This window comes from Polypterus senegalus, chromosome 8 (genome assembly GCF_016835505.1).
Source record: "Polypterus senegalus isolate Bchr_013 chromosome 8, ASM1683550v1, whole genome shotgun sequence".
Classification (NCBI taxonomy): domain Eukaryota; kingdom Metazoa; phylum Chordata; class Cladistia; order Polypteriformes; family Polypteridae; genus Polypterus; species Polypterus senegalus.
In genome coordinates this window covers 186,200,377-186,220,556 of record NC_053161.1, presented here as the reverse complement: position 1 = coordinate 186,220,556, position 20,180 = coordinate 186,200,377, and the positions used below count along the sequence as shown (strand labels likewise).

The following is a 20,180-nucleotide window of genomic DNA, read 5'->3' as shown; positions in this document are numbered from 1 at the left end:
ATCTTTCCCAGCTCGGTCCCTCTGTTTAGCCCACTGGTCCTTTTCTCCCTCCTTAGTTTCCAACCTCTCAAACATCTCATCATACGCCTTTTCTTTAGCCTTCGCCACCTCTCTCTTCACCTTGCTCCTTATCTCCTTGTACTCTTGTCTAGTTTCTGCATCTCTCTGACTATTCCACTTCTTCTTTGCTATCTTCTTCCTCTGTATACTCTCCTGTACCTCCCCATTCCACCACCAGATTTTCTTTTCCTCCTTCCTCTATCCAGATGTCATGCCAAGCACCCTTCTTGCTGTCACCATTACTACACTTGCTGCAGTTACCCAGCTGTCTGCTAACTCTTCATTGCCGCTCATCGTCTGACTTACATCCTCCCTAAACTAAACCTTGCAGTCTTCATTTTTTTACTTCCACCATTTGATCCTTGGCTCTGCCCTCCCTCTCCTCCTCTTCTTGATTGCCAATGTTATCCTACAGACCACCATACTATGCTGCTTAACTACACTTTCCCCTGCCACCACTTTGCACTCTTCAGTCTCCTTCAGATTGACTCTTCTGCATAGGATGTAGTCTACCTGTGTGTATCTTCCTCCACTCTTGCACATCTCTCTATGTTCTTCCCTATTTTTTAAAAACATATTCACCACAACCATGTTCATCTCTTTCACAAAATCCACTATGATCTGACCTTTTTCATTCCTCTCCTTGACACCATACCTACCCATAACCTCCAAATCTCCTCTGTTCCCTTCACCAACATTTCCATTGAAATCCCCTACAATCACCATTTCTGTCCCTTGGGTACACTGTCCACCACACTCTTGACATACTGTTCCTTCAGAATAACCCCTACACCATTTCTCCACACCATGATAGAACAATTTGAATCCACCTCCGATCCACCTGGCCTTACTCTCCTTCCATTTAGTCTCTTGCACGCACAATATATCAACCTTCCTTCTCTCCATCATATCTGCTAACTCTCTCCCCTTACCAGTCATACTGCTCACATTCAAAGTTCTTTCCATCAGTTCCACTCTTTTTTACCTTCTTCCTCTCTCTTTCCTCCGGACACTCTCTCCCCTCTTCTTCTCCTTCTTTGGCTCACAGTAGCTCAATTTTTGCCAGCTCCCTGTTGGCTAACAGTACTGGTGGCGGTCTTTGTTAACTCGGGGCTCGACTGATCTGTGTTGGAAATATGTATTGTTGTCCGCATATTGGTCTGGCCAAATTTTACACCGGATGCCCTTCCTTAGGACTGGCACGAAGAAGCACACTGGATTGTGCATCCCCTGTGGCTGGGTTGAGGTCATGATTGAATGTAGTTTCTTAAAAAAAGATTTGTTAATGCATATGGGGATGTTTTCAAATAAGAACAGAAGCTAACAGAGGATATTCATCTTGACAGTGTTAATTCTACCTGTAAAGTAAAATGGATGGTAGATCATCTATACATATCTTGATGAATTTTATCTAAACTGACCTGTAATGATAAAAAGGAAGGTGTCTAATCTAATGTTTGCTAGAGAATTCACTGTAAAGAGTACACTTTTGTTCAAATTAATTTTAAGTCCAGATATCTTTTGAAATTCTGCAAGTGCTCTGAGGGCTGTAGGCACAGAATTTTGTGGGTTTCATATATATTATACCATATCATCTGCATGTAGTGATATTTTCTGTTCAAGTCCTTCAATGAAAATCTGTTTTATCTCCGATGTAAGTAAGTAAGTAAGTAAGTAAGAAAGTAAACAGCCAATGGTTCAATGGCGATTGCAAATAGCAGTGGTGACAAGGGGCAGTTTGAAGTACTCTGGAGTAATGTTGTTAATGCAAACTGAAGCTTCTGGACTGATATACAATAGTTTAATTCATGCACATATGTTCAGGCCAAACCCAAATGTATACAAAGTGGTGAACAGGTAATCCCATTCAACCATATCAAATGCTTTTTCTGCATCCAAAGATGATAAGATCTTCAGAGTGCTAGAGAGTCCTGCTTCTGTCAGCTCATCAGGCAGGTCCTGATCCTTTTCATGTTCTGAAATTATTTTTTTCACCATACTGGGTTGAGAAACTGATGTCTTAAAATGTTTGATGTGTAGGAGTTTGGCTGTTAAGATTTTTCAGAAATGATTTGAATCTCCTGGGGCCTCATGCATAATGACGTGCGTAGAATTCGCACTATAACATGACATAAGCACAAAAGCCGAAATGTGCTTAAGCACAGAAAAATCTAAATGCAGGAATTTGTGCGTAATCCAACTTCCACATTCTTCCACTCCATAAATCCCGGTCAGCGTGAAAAGTAACGCTCATGCACACGCCTGCTGTCCCGCCCCAACTCCTCCCAGAATTACACCTCTATGAATATGCAAATCAATATAAATTGCCCTTAAGCTCAGCCTTCTGTGAAAAGACAATGGAAAAAGCACTGGGGAAAATATATGAATTTCAGTGAATACCAAGTGGAGGCAAGGAAAAAAATACTATTTGTTGGTTTAAGCAGTGGTATAAACAACAAAAGGAAGCTGATCGTTTGACATAGTTGCACAGTGCCCAAAATAAAAAAAGAAGTTGTCACATATCAAAGTCGCCATGAAAAGGCGAGTTGTAGCCCACCGTCTGAGTGTCATATGAAAGCTTATTAGGGTACAGAGAAAAAAAAGACACACAGTAGGAAAAAAGCACGAAATGTCAACTTCAATCTCGAAATTTCCACTTTAATTACATAGTTTATTTTGTCATTAAGGTAGAACATCATTAACTTCTTCTTAAAATCGTTTAATTAACCAGTTTCTCAAATCACATCGCAACTAAAGTAGCAAGTTAAATGCTTTGTTTTGTATTTGATCTTCAATGTGCTCTATGCGCTTTCTGTTTCTCTGACAGGACCCAGAATCCATTACATTCGTGATATTACAGCTCTCCTAATAATTAAAATACTGAGATGTATACGTGATATCTTTTTCATGATAAAAGGAGTTAAAGCATGTTATTAAACAAGGCAATACGGTGCGTGACTGTGCGTGACCTTCGATGAAATTATTGTAGCAGTACTATTTTCTTCAAACGTACTAATCTCCAGTTCTTGTCCTTACTTTTCTTTCTCCACATACCCAATCGCCACACAATCAGCTCTATAATAGACGTTAAGCCATCAGTAAGCTTACAACGATGAATTTTGAAAACTTTTAATGAACATTGAAATATCTTTGTAGTACAAGTTTAATTATTCTATCCATCTATCCTTCCAGTGTCGCGTCAGCCCCAGAAAGAATACAGCGTGAGGTAGGATCAATCTGTGAACAAGCTAGCGCTGCAGAACCGTGTCCTCACATGTTTAATTACTAACAATACAGATTATTTAAATGAAGTTAAAAGTTTTACTTATATAATATAATCAACATATTTCGCTGCATTTCATCTTAAAAATGATATTGTCATCATATGTAAATATGCGCTTTATAAAGTGGCTCAGGTTGTGCAATATTATAACTGTAGTGCAAGTTTACAGTGAGGTAATTGTACTTATAAGAACAAACAGTTCTACAAGGAGCACTTGATGGACTGATTGAGTGTGTTTATAATTCTTGGGATGAAACTGTTTCTGAATCGCGAGGTCCATACAGGAAAGGCTTTGAAACATTTTGCCGTGGCTGAGGCAGGGTGGGCTTGATACTCTATACCGATATATCTCTTTGCGATCAGCTGCTGCTGTGATTCCCCACTCAGATACAGTGATATAAATACTCCTACTGGGGCAGTGAGAGTAACATGGAAAAAGATGATCCGCTGTGGCAACTCCTAACGGAAGCAGATAAAGAAGAAATAAAAGGTGCAGTGAGAGTAACAACGCTAAAGAAGTTATGGTATTTGGAATACTATGGCTATTCCCTGGACCATTGTATTGTTACAAGTTAATTACAATCAGATGCATTATACTAATAAACAATATGTGACTAATTTCAATGTATTTATGAAGCACGTCAGGAAAATAAAGGATAACCACACAGGAACAGTAGCACTGCTTTGAAGCTGAGTGCTGCCAGTCTGCAAAACCGAGTGGAGAACATGTGTACGACATGGTATGAGATACCGTGGAAAAGTGCGTGGCTTTACACCAAGTGTAGGTTTTATACATCGAGATTTGAACATGGAAACGGTCTTATGCAACATTTCTGCACCGTTTATGCATGAGGCCCCTGGTCTGTTAAGATCTCTATGAGATCATTGAATGAATTTGTGATCCCACATAACATCTGCAAAGGCAGTAGGAGTCTTTGATTTTCTCTCAACAACAACATTTATTTCTAGAGCACATTTTCATACAAACAATGTAGCTCAAAGTGCTTTACACAATAAACAATCAAAATTAGGGAACACTAATTAACATAGAATAAAATTAAGTTCTGATGGCCAGTGAGGACAGAAAAAACAAAAAAAAAACTCCAGACAGCTGGAGAAAAAAAATAAAATCTACAGGGGGTCCGAGGCCATGAAACCGCCCAGCCCCCTCTGGGCATTCTACCTAACATTGTCCCATTTGGCTTGGCATTCTGTGGTAGACAAGGCCTGATAATTAATCAGAATAAGAAGAGGAGTGCTAAACTGAACACTAAAATGAAGGTCAAAACAAACTGCAGCTTAACCAACATTATGGTCATCTGAGTCATCTGTGCATCTGAGAATGAAGACATAATTCAAGGATGAGCCGACAGGTCTGTGTAGACGCCTTCATAGATAAAAGGACATTCGTGTTTTAGACTTGTAACCCCAAATTTAACTCTGGCTTAACCTTATGGACAAAATCCAGCACTGGATCTGCAACTGGAAGAGAATTTGATTAGTTTGATCACCAGAGGTTCTTGTTTCCTTTAAAGCCGGGCACATCTTTTGGAGCTTTTGACCCATACTACAGTGAAAGAGACAGCTGTTCTCTTTGAGCCTTGGAGATCAGAGCTCATTCAGTGTGTCAAAGGTCCACTCCTCCAAACCAAAGTTTTTAGTCAGTGATTGAGAACCTTCTTCATCAACTTGTTGATTTGGTGGTTCTCTCTTGAAGTGATATTACTTTCCGAGCACACCACACTGGCCATCACAGAGTTGTAGAACATGTAAGGGATGTCACTAATCTTATTAAGGAAGCTTAGTCTCTTCTGAAAAAAAGGGATCTGCTCTGCCCTTTCTTATATAGATCCTCTGTGTTATAAGTCATTGATGCTATTCCCTCATATATACTGTATGAATAGATGAGACCACTAGTTATGATTGAGATAAGCAGTCATGTCAGACTGAATTCTGATCCCTGAGCCTCCAACACATTTGTATCTGTGAAGTTTCATCTTTTTTTCTTTCCATTTCAGGTTTAACACAGAAGTTTCCTGAAGTAATACAAACATTTTCTCATGATGATCTCCTCAAGATCACCGAGTTCTACAAGCCCCACCTGGCATATGTGATTGAATACGACATCAGGAGTATCCTGCAGAACCTGGCCACCAAGAACATCCTAACCAATGATGAGGCCAAGGTAGGCAGGTCTCCCTGTGAGTACGAGGCACAAAGAGCTGAGCAGAGATGGTGAGCTCAGGAGGATCATCTGAGACTGCCTGACCCTCCATAGCAGATCTTTCTGTTATTGTGAGGTCATCAGACCCTACTGACTGCTCTGCTCTGCTCTCCAAGTGGTCATTTCTAATGTGACCCTTATAGAAAAATGTATTCTTATAATTGGTAATTTCTATGTATTAGAAAAATATTATAACTACATGAGAAAAGTAGACACTGTATTTTATCAAGCATTAAGAGGTAAGAGTTAGGATTAAAAAGACTGATGCCTACATATTTTCTATTATTCTGTATGAGCTAGAAACCATCAATAGTTTATTAAGCCAAAGGTTAGATGTGCAGGAGAGCTGGAGAAAGATGGACCCATTGCTTAGAGAAAGAATGTGAACTCTTTGGTTATAAATTATAGTAGCAAGCAAGAATAGTCCTTATCAAACAGATGAAATAGACAGAGCGGGATTTGACACCCCCTTAACTAACAATTATTGGTGGAATCTATTAGAGGCAGGACTAGAGCAATGGAACGCTAGGAGTCAGATGAGGATGAATAATGACTTGTGTGATAAGAATTATAAGAAATGTGAGAGTTGCTTTTAGTTGTTTGCTTATTGTTCCATCTGAGATGAGTCTGTGTGTGCACCATACAATAAAGCTTAATTCTACTGTCTGTTCTGAAGTCTTCTTTTAGGTCATGCCAGCCTGCTTCAACACCCTCTGATCACTTGCTTGCCTTTCAGAGATTCAAAGCCAAAGAACAGTGTGAGGGGCGAGCAGGTGTGGAGTCCTTCATCAGTGACATAATGAAGATGGGCAGTGCAGTACTGGTGAGCCTGTGGGAAGCCTTGGCTGAAGAACTTATGAGATTTCCGTCACCAAACCTGCCAAGAATACTGAAAGAGGTGACAATGAGTGGTAAGTTAATAGAGTCTTGTGTGACAGGAAAACAATAATGTGTAGAAATCACAAAAGGAGACAGAGTGAGAGACACAGGAACACAAAACTGTCTGTAGGCCACTGGACACACAACTGTCAGGTCTGTCACTTACACCATGACGTCTGATTGATGGCCATCAATGCCAACACTTCCTCCAGTTCCACTCATTGTCTCTTTTATGTATCTATTAAAGTCTTTAAAGGGGTACAGTGGTCCCACCCTACTATTTAGTAACTTTGTGCTACTGTCACCTATGTGCCACCTGTCATGACAGCACATTTGACTTGTATGTTGCACATTTTACACTTTATAAGCCTACACCTGCAGCCCACCTGGATGATCACAAATAATATTTTTTTTTCTTTCTTTAACACAAATTCACAGGTTCTGTTGTTTTCGGACACCCCTCATCTTAGCTCACCCCTCAGGTCAGTGTGTGTAAACGTTAGCTTTAGATGCCTCCAGAAGCTCACACTCATGCTCGTTCATGCTTTTCTCTTCAGAAGTTTCATCCTCAAATCACCATGAAGCTTGTTGTTCCCATGAGGCCTCAGTAAAGAATACCTGCTCTCCACTTTGCCTCCTGCTGTCCTCAGCATGATAATCACACAATATGTCTGCTGTCCCTAATGCTGTCTGGTGTGTCATTTTCTGGTCTTCTTTCCTGGACAGTTAATCAAACACCTCCTAATGTGGGAAATACATTGGTGGTTTGCTCTTTGCTTTCAGACATTAACTATTTATGGTGGCCAAATGAAGTGCACCTTATCAGTAGTCTGTTAGCTTTTGATATTTTTCTGGTTGTAAACCTCATATTGCAATTGTGTGTAGTTTTGTTAATTTGCCCCTTTACTGCTGTAACTGACTCTTCTTATTTCACCAGGACCAGACCTCTTGAAGGACATTCAGGCCAGTCTCCAGCCCGCTCCCATTGACACTCATATTAAAGGTAAGTCACTGGTCTTGTGTCTCTGGTCATCTGCTCCTCAGTTAGAACATTAGAACAATTGTGACAAGATCAGGCCATTCAGCTCAACAAGCTCACTAGTCCTATTCTCTTAATCTGTCCCAAAATAACACTGACAGCTTTAGGTCCTACACTCGACAGTGTTTGGTCTCTTTTTCTATTTTTCAGTTGTTCAATTTGGGGAGAAAAATGCTAACATCTGTGTGACATTCTTCCTTATCAAGTTTCCATCTAATGTAAAATAATTGTATCCAGAATAAAAAATTACTTTTATAAAGTTAAAAACTTCATTTAGGACATCTTCATCTGCCTCTGTTTATGCTGAAAAGGTTCAGTTCCTTCAGTCTCTCCTCATAGTGCAGACCTCTCAGTCCTGAATCAGCCTTGTTGATCTTCTCTGGACTTTCTTTAGTGCTGCAACAGACTTTATGTGCCTGAAGATCAAAACTGCACACAACACTCCAGATGAGGCCTCACCAGTGTGTCATAAAGCTTTAGTATAACCTAACATGACTTGTACTCCACATGGGGGCACTATGGCCTGGCCTGTTCACAGGAGGACAGTGACCACTCTTATTGTGTAATGGAAGAAGTCTAAAAACACTGGGACTCTTCATGGAGTCTTTTCTATCCATCTATACTGAGTAGCTGGGCAAGAAGGGCCTCAGTCAAGAAGGCGACCAACAACCCAACAGTCACCCTAAGAGCTTCAGAAGTCCTCGGCTGAGATGGGAGAACCTGCCAGAAGGATATCCATCAAAACAGCACTCCATCAATCAGACATCTTTTGGTGATTTGGTAGTTGGAAAACCCTATGAAATAAAAGGTATTTGACAATATAAAGAACTCTGAGAGCGTGAAGAAAAAAGAATCTCTCATCTGGGGAGACAAAAGCTGAACTCCAAGCACTTGTCTGGCAAAGACCATGCACTGCTTATTATCTGTTGTGGCCCCTGGCCGGGGCGGGAGCCCGCGGGGCAGGAGGGCGTGAGGAGGGCTTGTGCCTCCTCCAGACCCGAGGGGCGTCCGTCCTGGTTCGTTGGGGCCACGGGTTGAGGGCATGGAAGCCCTTCCTGTAGGGGCCCGTGGTCACCGCCAGGCGGCGCCCGATGCGGTTTATCCCGTGCGGTTGCGGTTGGGGCTGGAGCCCGGCCGGGACGCCTTGGAGGACCGGAGGAGGGCGAGTGCTTCCTCCAGACGGAGTGGGGGCGTCCGTCCTGGTTAGGCAGGGGCCTCGGGTACAGGGCTTTGAAGCCCAGCCCTGTAGGGACCCGTGGCCACCGCCAGGCGGCGCCCCGGTGCCTAATTATCCCGGGAGCCCGGCACTTCCGCCACACCAGGAAGTGCCGGGGGGAAGACTTTGTGTGGCGCCCGGAGAGCTGCCAGGAAGGCAGCCGACACTTCCGCCACGCTGGGGCGTGCCAAGGAACAGATGGCGGAAGCACCTGGGGCTCATCCGGGGCATTATTTAAGGGGCCGCCTCCCTCCAGTCATTGGTGGAAGTCGGGAGGCAGAAGGACTGAGCTGGAGAGCGAGGACAGGAGGCGGCCAGGAAGCAAGGCACAGAACTGTGGGCCCTGGACTTGGGGGAATCAGTGCAGAAGGCACTGGGGTTTAGTGAGTGCACGTGACTGTTTGTAGTATTGTAAATAGTGTAAATAAAGTGTGTTGGGTGCAAAATATGATGTCCGTCTGTCTGTGCCGGGGCCAGGTTTCACAGTGGCGTAGTCGGCAGGATACTCCGCCTGGTTCAAGGCGGGGACCTGGGTTCAAACAATCAATTTCTGTGAACGGCCCGGCGCAGCAGCGGACCCCACACACTGGCCGCGGGAGCGCCCGCACGCCAGCGGAGCGTTCGCCCAGAAACCGCCCCGGACAGCGGAATGGCTTTCCCAGTGCGGAGGAGAACCCGACATCGCCGGGCGCAGCGGGCTCCAGTCGCGCTGTCGGGACGGACAGCCAGGCCGGCGTGGCAGCACCGAAGGCCACACCGAGGCGAGGGCCTCGGCATGACGGGATCCGGGAGGTAAGTGCCCTGCCCTGCAATCATCGGCCCTTCGGGGTCGGTCTTACCTCTATCCTTACAGGGAGGGACGAACCGGATCCGCGTCCGTGGCAGGAGCACGCCGGGTCACGGGCTGTCGGCAGCGCGGCGACGGCGGCAGCGAAGAAGGCTGCGGAAACGGAGCCGCTGCGGCTCGAGGAATCGCCGCAACCACAACGCGGCGAAGAGGCACGTCTCCGCACTCGGAGCTGGGAAGGCAAGATGGCCGCGGGCCGGATGTCCCGCCCGCTGACAGGCACGGGATTGGCGGTGTGTCTTGCGTGCCCGCCGATGATTGGATAGAGGCAGGCCCAAGGAATGCCAGTCTCGTGCCAAACCGAGACCCGATTGGGCCAGAGGGAGTGGCCCAGAGGAGGCAGGCGGCGCGTGGAGCTGAGGGACAGGGAAGCCCACCGGCGTCTGTCTCTCTCCACCAGCGGCTCGGCGTGCGTCGGAGGAGTCCCTTCGGCCCGCCAAGCCGTCCTTAGAGGAGCTGCTACGTGTTCTCGCCGCTCAGTGTGAGCAGCTGATGGAGATGGCGGTCGCGTCGAGAAAGACACCGAGTGAGACGGAGGATCGGCGCGGCGCTGGAACCGGAGGCAGGCAGAACATGGCGGGAGTGGTGAGTGTTGCCGTTCCCGTAGAGCAAGTGGGGAGGTTTGCGAACATGGCTGTGACCGCACGGACGATCAGCTCCAAGTAAGCAACCTCCCGACAGCAGACGCCGCGGTGCAGGCGGCTGCGCGGCGAGGAGCTCGAATATGCAGGGGCTGGTAGGATCGGGGCTGCTGAGTGCCCTGGGTCCTAGCGCCCTGCGCTCAAGCCTGCAGCTGTCTCCTGTCGCTCTGCCTGGACGCAGACGGGGCTGGATTTGAGCTTTTGCTGTGCTCAGACCCAGACCGTCAGCGCGTCCAAGAAAAGAAGGAGGAACGAAGGGTGAATGCGGTTCCTCCGATAGGAGAGGACGCGGCGCTGGGTGCGCGCGTCCGGAGAAGGGCCGTCCTCTGTGCGGGCAGAGGAGATCCCCTGGGCGGATGGGCGAGCTGCCTGCGAGAGCGGTGCCGAGGCCGACGAGCGGATGGGCATGGAACCTGCGGCGGAGGACTTCAGCAGGCAAGTTGGGGGCTGTCGGAGGGGCAGAAGCACGGTCGTCACGGAGACCGGCGGGCGCTCGGGATGAGTGTCCTGGCTGTGCTTCTGGCCCTCTTTTCCTTTATTTTACAGGCCGAAGCCCGGCGGCGCTGAGGCCGGCGTCGGCGGGGACCTGCCCGCCTGGAACGGAAGCGCTCCGCTGGAGTGCTCCACGCGGGAGGCCTACAGTGACCCGCTGGGGAACAGCGAGGGAGAGCGGCGCAGACCACAGGGGCGTTTGCGGCGAGGGTGCGAAGACAGATGTCCCAGGGTGCCGTGTTGGACCCTGGGGACATAGTAGGACCCTCGCTGGGGACGTGCTGCCCTTCGGGTTGTGCCGTTGGACCCACGTGTCCTCGCTAGCGGTGGGGCACTGTGGCCCCGGCCGGGCGGAGCCCGGCCGGGACGCCAGGGAGGGCGTGAGGAGGGCTTGTGCCTCCTCCAGACCGCGAGGCGTCCGTCCTGGTTCGTTGGGGGCCACGGGTTGAGGGCATGGAAGCCCTTCCCTGTAGGGGCCCGTGGTCACCGCCAGGCGGCGCCCGATGCGGTTTATCCCGCGGTTGCGGTTGGGGCTGGAGCCCGGCCGGGACGCCTTGGAGGACCAGAGGAGGGCGAGTGCCTCCTCCAGACGGAGTGGGGGCGTCCGTCCTGGTTAGGCAGGGGCCTCGGGTACAGGGCTTTGAAGCCCAGCCCTGTAGGGACCCGTGGCCACCGCCAGGCGGCGCCCGGGGCCTAATTATCCGGGAGCCGGCACTTCCGCCACACCAGGAAGTGCCGGGGGGAAAACTTTGTGTGGCGCCCGGAGAGCTGCCAGGAAGGCAGCCGACACTTCCGCCACGCTGGGGCGTGGCCAAGGAACAGATGGCGGAAGCACCTGGGGCTCATCCGGGGCATTATTTAAGGGGCCGCCTCCCTCCAGTCATTGGTGGAAGTCGGGAGGCAGAAGGACTGAGCTGGAGAACGAGGACAGGAGGCGGCCAGGAAGCAAGGCACAGAACTGTGGGCCCTGGACTTGGGGGAATCAGTGCAGAAGGCACTGGGGTTTAGTGAGTGCACGTGACTGTTTGTAGTATTGTAAATAGTGTAAATAAAGTGTGTTGGGTGCAAAATATGATGTCCGTCTGTCTGTGCCGGGGCCAGGTTTCACACTGTCTAATACAATCCTACGATAAAGGTTGGTCCTAACAGCATCTTGCTCTGGGGGTACAGGGACAGGGAGACCAACCAGAATTGAGGGGATAAGGAGTGCAGCTAAATCCAGAGAGGTCCTGGAAGAAAACCTGCTCCAGAGTGCATATCACTAGGGTGACTGTTCAGTGACTTGAAGCTTACAGCTAAGACAATGCTGGAGTGGTTTCTGGTTAAGTCTCTGAGTGGGCTTGAGCAGCCCAGTCTAACCTCATAAAACATGTGTGGAGAGACCTGAAGATGGCTGTTTACTGACATTTACCATCCTACCTAATTGAGCTTGAGTGGATCTGCCAGAAAGAATGGGTTATACTGACCAAATGCAAGTCTTCAAAGCTTATAGAGACTAAGCAAGAGGATTTGTAGCTGGAAATGCTGACAGAGGGGCTTCTTCAAAGTACTTACTAAAGTGTCTAAACACTTCTATTAATGAAAGATTACAGTTTTTGGTATTTAATTAATCTGAAGACTTTTCTGAAAATGTGTTTTCACTTTGACATTATGGGTTAGCGTATTGATTGATAGGCAAAAAAAATGTCAAATGTATCTATTTAAAATTAAATCTATAACAGAGTAAAATCTGCAGAAAGTGATGGAGTTAGAATACTTTCTCAGTTCACTGCATGCTCAGTTAGAACAACTCATACAGTTTGCTTGTTTTTCATTGCATTAAAGGCCATTAATTTCAATGTATTAGTGAATTTCCATTAACTCTTTGAGTAGAAACTTCTGAATAGTTTTTTTTTTGTTTGTTTTTACATTGTTGTGGGGATCCATTTATATGATGATTTAAACTTGGTTTGTCCTAACTTCCTTACTACCCTCTCTCCCGCTGATCTTTGAGTTATCATCTTATATGTCCTACTCAACACCCCCCACACTCCCCACATTGGTGTCCATCCTGATCAAATGCATCTTCTCAAGGCACCCCAATGTCCCATAAACCTGTGCCCTTCTATCCTACCCCAAGATGACAATGCATTTAAACTTTCAAATCTCCTCAGACTTATATGAACTGAAAACTCAGAACTTCAGAGAAGACCATTGTGTCCACTCCTCAGCTTAGAGTGTTATTAAAGTGTCACTCTGCCCACATATTTGCCTTCTTTTCAACTATTGCAAAAGAAAACTAAATTCACTCCACTCTTGCCAGCAGCCTGTTCACTCTTCCAAGGAGGTGTCCCAACTGTCCATCAGGTAGGCAACACACCCTACAAGAGTCTGACAACACAAGAACACAGGCCTAAATCTCAATCCCTCTGGTGACTGAGTCCTGTACTCTCACTACTTTTGTCTTTTTTGTCTGCGGTGACTGGTTTGCAAATGACCCGTTGGGGCTCCTCCACCAAAGAATTGTTAGAGTTACCGTCAAGCCCCACAAAGACCTGAAAATTATTGGCAGCTCTCAACTTTGGACAGTGTGCACCTGTAGCCTCATGTGCACTGCATGTCTAACAATGACATAGCTGTTTCTACCTGATTGCTTGCAGTCTCCTCCCGGGTGCATGCTATCTCCCTAAAAGACACCTGGGTAAGATCTGTAATCTCCTAATGCACCACAGGTTAGCCACCTCCTCAAGTTCAGTGACCCTGACTGCAAGGTACTGGATCAGATGGCAACTCCCAAACATCAAAGTCAGCCCCGAAAAAGTTAATGTTATTTTTTTCTCACAAGTTTTAATTATCACTTTCAGACCTCCATGAGATACATAGAGATGGTGTGTCCAAATCTACAAGATCTCTGGAGGATCAGGCTTTTCTTGGAGATCCATACACCAGAGCTGTGGGCTTTGAGACTCGATACACAGAGCTGATGGTCTTTAAACAGTTCAAAAGAACTTACAGTGAGAGGCTCCATGAACTTGAGAAGATGGGTAAGACTCATGCAGAGCTAATAGAGGAGCGGACAAAAGAAAAATGTGAGCGAATCTGGACAGAGCAGCTTTTTAGGAGGAGTCCTGAAAGTGAGACAGACCCTCACATTGTAGTGGTCAGTGGGGTGGCTGGAATTGGGAAGACCATCATGGTCCAGAAGATCATGTTTGACTGGGCCAGAGGCACTAAGTACCAGAGGTTTGCATTTGTGTTTCTATTTAAATTCAGGGAGCTGAAACTACTAGACACAGAGGCAGAACCACAGATGCCTCTGACCAGGCTGATTGTAAGGCACTATAAATATCTCAATGACCCAAGACTGAGACAAATCCTGCAGAAACCTGAATCACTCCTCTTTATATTTGATGGATTGGATGAGTACAAACACAAACTGGACTTTACACACAGTAAGCTCTGCTCAAACCCAGAGAAGGACTATTTTCCTGTCCACACCCTGGTCACCAGCCTGGTCAGAAGGACATTACTGAAGGGCTGCACAGTCCTGATAACAACCAGACCAACAGTCCTGGAGACCCTGAACATGAAGATTGTTGATCGGTTTGCAGAGATCCTGGGGTTCTTCCCTGAACAAAGGCTGATGTACTTTAAGAAGTTCTTTGGTGATGCTGATCAGGGCTCTGAGGCTTTTCAGTATGTTGAGGAGAACGACATCCTGTACACCATGTGCTTCAACCCCTCGTACTGCTGGATTATCTGTTCTGTGCTGAAGAACCACTTCATGACACCTGAAGAAGAGCGAGGAGCTGCACCAAGAACTGTCACCGAGCTCTTTGTGATGTTCCTTCACAACATCCTCACCAAACACAAGCGAGCAGCCAAAGACCAGCGAGAGATGCTGATCAAACTAAGAAAGATGGCTTATTACGGCGTGGTGAACAAGACTCTTGTGTTTTATGACAAGTTTGAGATGTCCACCTTTGGTCTCCCAACAGTTGTCTTGTCCTCTCCATTCCCCTCAGGGTTCCTCAAAGAAATCCTTCAGAGGGAAAGCACTCTGGAGCACACAACATACACATTCTACCACCTCACCCTGCAGGAGTTCATGGCTGCCTTATCCTATTACCTCGATCCATCAGGGGGCATTGAGGAGCTGCTTGTGAAGCTGGACTTGTGTAAAGATGGCCGGTTTGAGATTCTCACTCGATTTTTAGCAGGACTGGCCAGGCCTTCTGTGTTTAAAACACTGGGGGAGGTTATGGGGGAGTTTGAGAGGAAGACAGCAAAGCAGATACTGGAGTGGGTGAAGAAGAAAGCTGAAGATGCGCTACAGAGACGGGATAACACTGAAGCTCTGCGAGTGTGTCAGTTGCTCTATGAGACTCAGAATAAGAGATTAATCAGAGACTTCATTGGGAAGGATTTAATGATGGACTTTACTAGATTGATTTTATCTCCTCTGGACTGTGCTGTGCTGGGCTCTGTCATCAGCTGCTGTGAAGAACTTGAGGAGCTCGACCTGAAATACACACATCTGACCACCGAGTGCATCATGAGATTGGCGCCAGGGCTCATCTGCTGCAGACGTGTCAAGTGAGTAATAAAACCTTCATGAGTTTAGTTTGACTGTCTGTAGACACTGAGGGTGACATTAGTGTGTCCATCAGGGGGTGTCAGGCCTACAAACAGACGAGGGTCCATGTCAGAACATACACTGCTGTGTGTCACAGTGCCACCTGAAAGCCACAACAGCAGCTAAATAACAACAGAAATCATATAATAATTTATACTTGGCTTGTTTGAATGAATCTTTCAGCACAGAAATTCACTATTAGACCCTCTTTGTTGAGAAATGAGAAAAGTACAACTCATTAGAAAGTTCTAGATAACTAATTTTTCTGTTATTGTGCCCTGCGTAGGCTGGGATTGGCTCCAGCAGACCCCTGTGACCCTGTAGTTAGGATATAGCGGGTTGGATAATGGATGGATGGATGTTAGAGATGTCTGTGCATTGATATCACATTTTGTAGTTTATGTAGTGTGTTAATTTTAAAAGTGTTTATTAGTAACTGCTTGAATGAATAACTGTAATCACAATAAGTAAGTTACAAATTAGTAATATGTTCAGTTTCGCAATAATGGGACTCTCTTCCATCTTGGAGAACATGAAGATCGAATGCACCTTAATGTCAATATAACAATGACAAGTGACAGGGACTCAACCTGTGCAGGGTCTTCATCAATAAATGAGGAGTGGTGTGTAACTGTGTCAGGAGATAAGTGAGCAAAACACTCTTTACACCAAACCCCTGTTGGATAATGTCTTTAAACAGGTGACAGGGTCCGAGGAAGACGCTGGTGCTCAGTATGTCATGAAAGTGTAAAGTGATGTCTTTATAAATTAATATGCTGATTATTAAGAGTGTAGAGTTGTGGGAGAATAAACAGCCTGTAGCAGAATCTTTGTGGTGAGCAGTTGGTGATGAAGGAGTCCGTGCAGAGCATGAAGAGGCGCCATGAAGAGACAGCACTGACCCTCAAACACTTCAGAGACCCTTCTGTGCTGCTAAAGTCCGTCAGTCCAAGTGCTCGGCTGCCCGCCCGCCGGTGAAGGTCCAGCCTTGGAGTGTCGCCCAGAGCTGAGCTGAGTACAATACAATAGCATACAGTGTGTGTGTGTATAGCGCCCTCTACTGAGCGCAGGGACAGACTCTCAGGTGAGTATTGATGATCATAAATATACAATTAGCACAAGTAAAGAAACAGATTTGTAAAACACACAGAAAACAACGGAGAGAGTGAGCTACAGGAATGGAAAACAACAAAATCTGTCCACTAATTGATTGTTGAGCTCTGGTCTGGTTATTCAAAAATGAAAAAAGCAGATTTGTATTTCATTTCAGTTCGTTTTCTGTATGCAATTTTAATATTAGTTTAGCTTTTGTTTTCACTCAACTTTTACTTTCACTGGCAAATAAAACAGCTTTTTGTTGCTTTAGTTGGAGTTTTCATAAATAATACTAACCTTGGAACTCCAGCTGCCCGCACTCATACTGTAGGCCAGTGCTTCCCAAACTTAGTCCTGTGGACCTCCTTGTGGCTGCAGGTTTTTGTTCCAAGCAGCTTCTGTTTTTAATTGGACTCCTGGGCTAATTAAGTGAACTGATATATCCCAAGAGCTGTGTTTTGGGTACAATTTAAGAAAAATGAAAATGTACCAATACTTTAATTTTGATTTTCATTCCACTTTTTTATTGTTTAAATATTCCATTATTTTCTAATTGGTGGGTCTGACACTAAAGTAGTTGCAGCCTTTCATGATTCAGTGTTGTTTGCCAGTGTGTCTGCTCTGCACGTTTTTAATTGTCATTACTGTATTAAAGTACAATGGAGGGGGAAAACTGCACAGAGAAAGGGCAAAATATAATGAAAGCAACTAAAAGGAGTTACTCATTTAAATCTATAGCAAATGCAGAAATATTTGTAAATGTTTTATGAATGTAAAAATCATACTGTGGTTCTTTTCTGAATGTAGAATACGAGAAAAAATACCAGCTAATTAAATGAAATGAGTGTTATCAGGCGTTGTCACTGATTATGAATCGGGTTGGAACAAAAAGCTGCAGCCACAGTGGACCCCCAGGACTGAGTTTCAGAAGCTCTGCTGTAGAAATATGGAGTTCACCTCTGGAACTCGTTTTAGTCCAAGGGATCCTTCACGGGGGGGCAGCACAGAGGTGAGCACTGCTACCCCACATCTCCAGGCCGCCGGGTCAAATCCCACCCTCTTCACTGACTACTTAAGGACTTTAGGGTGTAAAGCAGTTCAGAAGTAAACCCCCGGATGATCGTCACGTAGCTGCCTGGCCTGTCCATACGACAGCAGGACATTAGCAGCAGACTTGTGATGGAGTCACACCTGAGAGTCGACACCATCAGGACTGGCAGCCCTGACAACATGTGGTGTGCCAGCTTTGTGTGGTCAGCAGTGACATGTGAAGGTCATCAGTCTGACTGCCCAGGTGATAAAAACAAAAACAAAACAAAAGTATACTGAAGTGTACTGAATGCTAGATTGCTAAAGTATGACAAAATATACATAGGCCAGGACTAACGATAAGTATATTGCTAACGAGTTAAACTGGAACAACTAATTTTGTGTTAAATGTATTTAAATTGCAGCATGGTGGCACAGTGGGTAGCGCTGCTGCCTCGCAGTTAGCAGACCCGGGTTTGCTTCTCAGGTCCTCCCTGCGTCGAGTTTGCATGTTCTCCCCTTGTCTGCGTGGGTTTCCTCCCACAGTCCAAAGACATGCAGGTTAAGTTCATTGATGATCCAAAATTGTCCCTAGTGTGTACTGTGTGTCCGTGTGCCCTGCGGTTGTCTTGCACCCTTCCTGGGGTTTGTTTCCTGCCTTGCACCCTGTGTTGGCTGGGATTGGCACCAGCAGACCCCCATGACCCTGTAGTTAGGATATAGCGGGTTGGATAATAGATGGATGGATGTATTTAAATTGTACAAAGAGTGTACAAAATAGCATCTTTATTTTTGTTAAATATACTTGAACATAGTAAAGTGGCCCCGTGGCCCCTTTTTAGGGTATAGCAGGTTGGAAATTGACTGACTGACTGATACTAAAGTGGGAATATTTTAAGTATTCTTCAGTATAATTAAATTGTATTGCTTTATGTGTACTTGTAAAAAATGTGTAAATACTTACAATGGATTTATAAATGTACTTTTCATCTATTACAATTTCAATTTTATTAAGTTTTATTTTAATAATAAATGTATTTGAAATATCTCAAAAATACATTGTAAACATTATTATTAGTGTTTGGTCATGCTTTTAAGTATATTTAAATTTTAAAAATAGTAGATTATATACACTCACCTAAAGGATTATTAGGAACACCTGTTCAATTTCTCATTAATGCAATTATCTAATCACAACCAATCACATGGCAGTTGCTTCAATGCATTTAGGGTTGTGGTCCTGGTCAAGACAATCTCCTGAACTCCAAACTGAATGTCAGAATGGCAAAGAAAGGTGATTTAAGCAATTTGGAGCGTGGCATGGTTGTTGGTGCCAGATGGGCCGGTCTTAGTATTTCACAATCTGCTCAGTTACTGGGATTTTCACGCACAACCATTTCTAGGGTTTACAAAGAATGTTGTGAAAAGGGAAAAACATCCAATATGCGGCAGTCCTGTGGGTGAAAATGCCTTGTTGATGCTAGAGGTCAGAGGAGAATGAATGGGCCGACTGATTCAAGCTGATAGAAGAGCAACATTGACCAAAATAACCACTCGTTACAACCGAGGTATGCAGCAAAGCATTTGTGAAGCCACAACACGCACAACCTTGAGGCGGATGGGCTACAACAGCAGAAGACCCCACCGGGTACCACTCATCTCCACTACAAATAGGATAAAGAGGCTACAATTTGCACGAGCTCACCAGAATTGGACAGTTGAAGACTGGAAAAATGTTGCCTGGTCTGATGAGTCTCGATTTCTGTTGAGACATTCAAATGGTAGTCAGAAGTTGGCGTAAACAGAATGAGAACATGGCTTCATCATGCCTTGTTACCACTGTGCAGGCTTTTGGTGGTGGTGTAATGGTGTGGGGATGTTTTCTTGGCACACTTTAGGCCCCTTAGTGCCAATTGGGCATCGTTTAAATGCCACGGGCTACCTGAGCATTGTTTCTGACCATGTCCATCCCTTCATGACCACCATGTACCCATCCTCTGATGGCTACTTCCAGCAGGATAATGCACCATGTCACAAAACTCGAATCATTTCAAATTGGTTTCTTGAACATGACAATGAGTTCACTGTACTAAAATGGCCCCCACAGTCACCAGATCTCAACCCAATAGAGCATCTTTGGGATGTGGTGGAACGGGAGCTTCGTGCCCTGGATGTGCATCCCACAAATCTCTATCAACTGCAAGATGCTATCCTATCAATATGGGCCAACATTTCTAAAGAATGCTTTCAGCACCTTGTTGAATCAATGCCACGTAGAATTAAGGCAGTTCTGAAGGCGAAAGGGGGTCAAACACTGTATTAGTATGGTGTTCCTAATAATCCTTTAGGTGAGTGTATATATATATATATATATATAGATTATAGATTATATATATAATCCTTGGGTACTGTTGGTTTGACTTTGTGTCGATTGAGCAGTTGCTCATGGAGTCCCGAATGAGGCACAAGACCTGCATTGTAAAGGAGCGTCAGTTACGGCACTACGGCCATGTGGCGCGTTTCCGTGAGGGTGACTTGGCTCATAAGATCCTCATTGTTGGGAACCTGAGTGGCTGGACCAGGCCAAGGGGTTGTCCATATAACTCCTGGCTGAGGCAGATAGAGGGTCATTTCCGGAGGGTGGGACTGGACCGCGTGTCTGCCCGGGGGGCTGCCAACCGGGATCCTGAGTTGTTTCGTCGAGTAGTGGGTGCGGCAACACCCTGTACCAGTGCATGCTCCCCTACTTGACTTGACTTG

The 20,180-nt window shown here is 45.7% G+C and overlaps 1 protein-coding gene across 1 annotated transcript in view; it reads left to right on the top strand.

Moving 5' to 3' along the window:
* Positions 1 to 20,180, top strand: part of LOC120534764 (NACHT, LRR and PYD domains-containing protein 3-like) — a gene marked incomplete at its 3' end in the record, with an annotated part of 44,046 nt that overhangs the window by 18,728 nt on the left and 5,138 nt on the right. Inside the window, exons 4-7 of the mRNA XM_039762344.1 lie at positions 5,362 to 5,528; positions 6,304 to 6,478; positions 7,384 to 7,449; positions 13,525 to 15,256. Of these exons, the coding sequence (XP_039618278.1) occupies positions 5,362 to 5,528; positions 6,304 to 6,478; positions 7,384 to 7,449; positions 13,525 to 15,256 (2,140 nt within the window). The remainder of the gene's footprint in view (positions 1 to 5,361; positions 5,529 to 6,303; positions 6,479 to 7,383; positions 7,450 to 13,524; positions 15,257 to 20,180) is intronic.